General features: G+C 55.3%; 1 protein-coding gene across 2 annotated transcripts in view; it reads right to left on the minus strand.

Moving 5' to 3' along the window:
• The window catches only part of LOC310961052 (cGMP-dependent protein kinase 1-like), a gene marked incomplete at its 5' end in the record, with an annotated part of 42,559 nt that overhangs the window by 36,168 nt on the left and 3,891 nt on the right, over positions 1-2,500 (minus strand). For both annotated transcript variants that reach the window (XM_083932989.1, XM_083932988.1), the window contains one exon: positions 834-1,000. In XM_083932989.1, the coding sequence (XP_083789115.1) occupies positions 834-1,000 (167 nt within the window). The remainder of the gene's footprint in view (positions 1-833; positions 1,001-2,500) is intronic.

Consider the following 2,500-nt stretch of genomic DNA (forward strand, 5'->3'; position numbering starts at 1 on the left):
CGAGGAGCCAGCAGGAGTCTGGACCAATCAGCCGACGTTATCACTCAAGACAGGATGTTGCTACGTCAGCTAGCAAGCCGTTTATCTGCTTTAGCAGCAAGCTAACAGTAGGTAACATCAGCAGCGAGCTAACAGTAGCTAACATTAGCAGCTAAATATATTTCAAATGTGATTCCTCTTGGTTTTTATCTACACTGGGGGTCTGATCCTGAACCCCAGCACCGGGGTCTGATCCTGAACCCCAGCACCGGGGTCTGATCCATAACCCCAGCACCGGGGTCTGACCCTGAACCCCAGCACCGGGGTCTGATCCTGAACCCCAGCACCGGGGTCTGATCCTGAACCCCAGCACCGGGGTCTGACCCTGAACCCCAGCACCGGGGTCTGATCTTGAACCCCAGCACCGGGGTCTGATCCTGAACCCCAGCACCGGGGTCTGATCCTGAACCCCAGCACCGGGGGTCTGATCCCGAACCCCAGCACCAGGGTCTGATCCTGAACCCACAGCACCAGGGTCTGATCCTGAACCCCAGCACCGGGGTCTGACCCTGAACCCCAGCACCGGGGTCTGACCCTGAACCCCAGCACCTGGGTCTGATCCTGAACCCCAGCACCAGGGTCTGATCCTGAACCCCAGCACCGGGGTCCGATCCTGAACCCCAGCACCGGGGTCTGATCCTGAACCCCAGCACCGGGGTCTGACCCTGAACCCCAGCACCAGGGTCTGATCTTGAACCCCAGCACCGGGGTCCGATCCTGAACCCCAGCACCGGGGTCTGATCCTGAACCCCAGCACCGGGGTCTGACCCTGAACCCTCAGAACCCCTCCTCACCTTCCATCACGTACACCAGAGAGCCCACGTCGCCCTCCTTGATGATGCAGGCGTCTTTCCCGTAGTCCACCGGGTACATGCAGTCCACGATCTCCTGGATCTGAGACAGCTCCAGGTTCTTCATGAAGTCGTTGTCCAGGATGGCGTCCTTGATCAGCTCCTTGGACCTGAGGAGGACAGAGGAGAGACTTTCATCAGGTCGAGCCGTGAAGAAGTGAAACGATCGGACAGAAGGAGAGAGAGCGTCAGGTCTGGGAACCGCCTCGGGGACACGTTTCATTTACGTAAAGAAGAACAGAGTTAGTGCAGCGGAGGTGAGGAATCGAACCGTAACAGGATATGAAATATAAGAAAGACCCTCAGACACACTTTGCTGATGTTCGTCTGCAGAGTCGACACACTTGGGTTTCCTCAGGAGGGGGGGCTGGAGTCTCCCTCAGGGCGCCCTCCCACTGTGCCTCCGTCCCGTGCCCCAGCACGTGTCACGGCTAAAGTCTGGTTCCTTTGACCAGTGTGAGTGCAACCGTACCACGTCTAGGAGCGGCACGCTTGCCGTCCACGGCCCGTTTGGGAGAGGTGGGCTTTAGTAAAGCACGTTTGCACGTGTACGAGCACGAGTGTGCGCACGTGTACGAGCACGAGGCCTACGGCGGTTCTGAGGTCATTTCCTGTGCGCCTGTTGGGACGTAGAAAAAAGAAGGAGGGACCATGCGCGGACATTTCAAACAATGGCGGCGAAAGGTTCACGTTGGTGTGATGTGGAGGTGGAGTGTTTACTGCAGATTTGGTCGATGAAAAGATTCAAAAACAGTCGACAAGACGCACAAAAACTCAGAGGTCTACGGAAAGATCTGGAAACAAAGCCACGCATCGCCATGACGTCATCAATGCGTGTGACGTGTTACGGCGTGATGACGTATAGGCAGCAAGAAGCATTCTCCGAGGCCCAGGTAGTGTGAGTACAAACGGGCCTGGAGGGGGGGACAAGGACCCTAAAGCACGGGGCACGGGACGGAGGCACAGTGGGAGGGCGCCCTCAGAGTCTCTGCACCTCACGTCTGTGGTGACGAGGGGAAAGAGAGACGTAAGGATTCAAATGATCACGGTGGTGTGTGTGTTTCTGGTTTATCACATCTGTGGATCTTTTGTCTGGACCAAGCAGCCGACGTTATCCACGCAAGACAGGGTGTTGCTACGTCAGCTAGCTAGAAGTTTATCTGCTTTAACAGCAAGCTAACAGTAGCTATCAGTAGCTAACATTAGCAGCGAGCTAACGAGGTGCATTATCAAGCTTTTCCGGCACCGTACAGCTGCTGAAAATCACAAATGAACATCCAGAACACAGACTCGTGATGTTTGCACTGGTGCATCACGTTAAAGAGACGTTTCTACGTGAGGCTGTTTGAAAGAAGACGTCACATCATTGAAACCAGCTTCACGTGTGTTTGTCCTTTCTGTCCCTCGCCGACCTTTACACTGACGCTTCTGCAGTTCTGGACATAAACAGATTTGTGTTTGAAAGATTTGTTTTGTGGGAATCGAACCGAGGCGGGGAAACGTCCTCTCTCTGAAACACTGACACACAAAGAGGAGAGAAGACCCCTGACGCTCTGACCGAGGAGAGGGGGAACGTTTCACTCCTGCAGCAGACGAGTGGAGCACGAGAG

The sequence above is a fragment of the Echiichthys vipera genome (genome assembly GCF_963691815.1).
Source record: "Echiichthys vipera genome assembly, chromosome: 18".
In the NCBI taxonomy this organism is placed as follows: Eukaryota; Metazoa; Chordata; class Actinopteri; order Perciformes; family Trachinidae; genus Echiichthys; species Echiichthys vipera.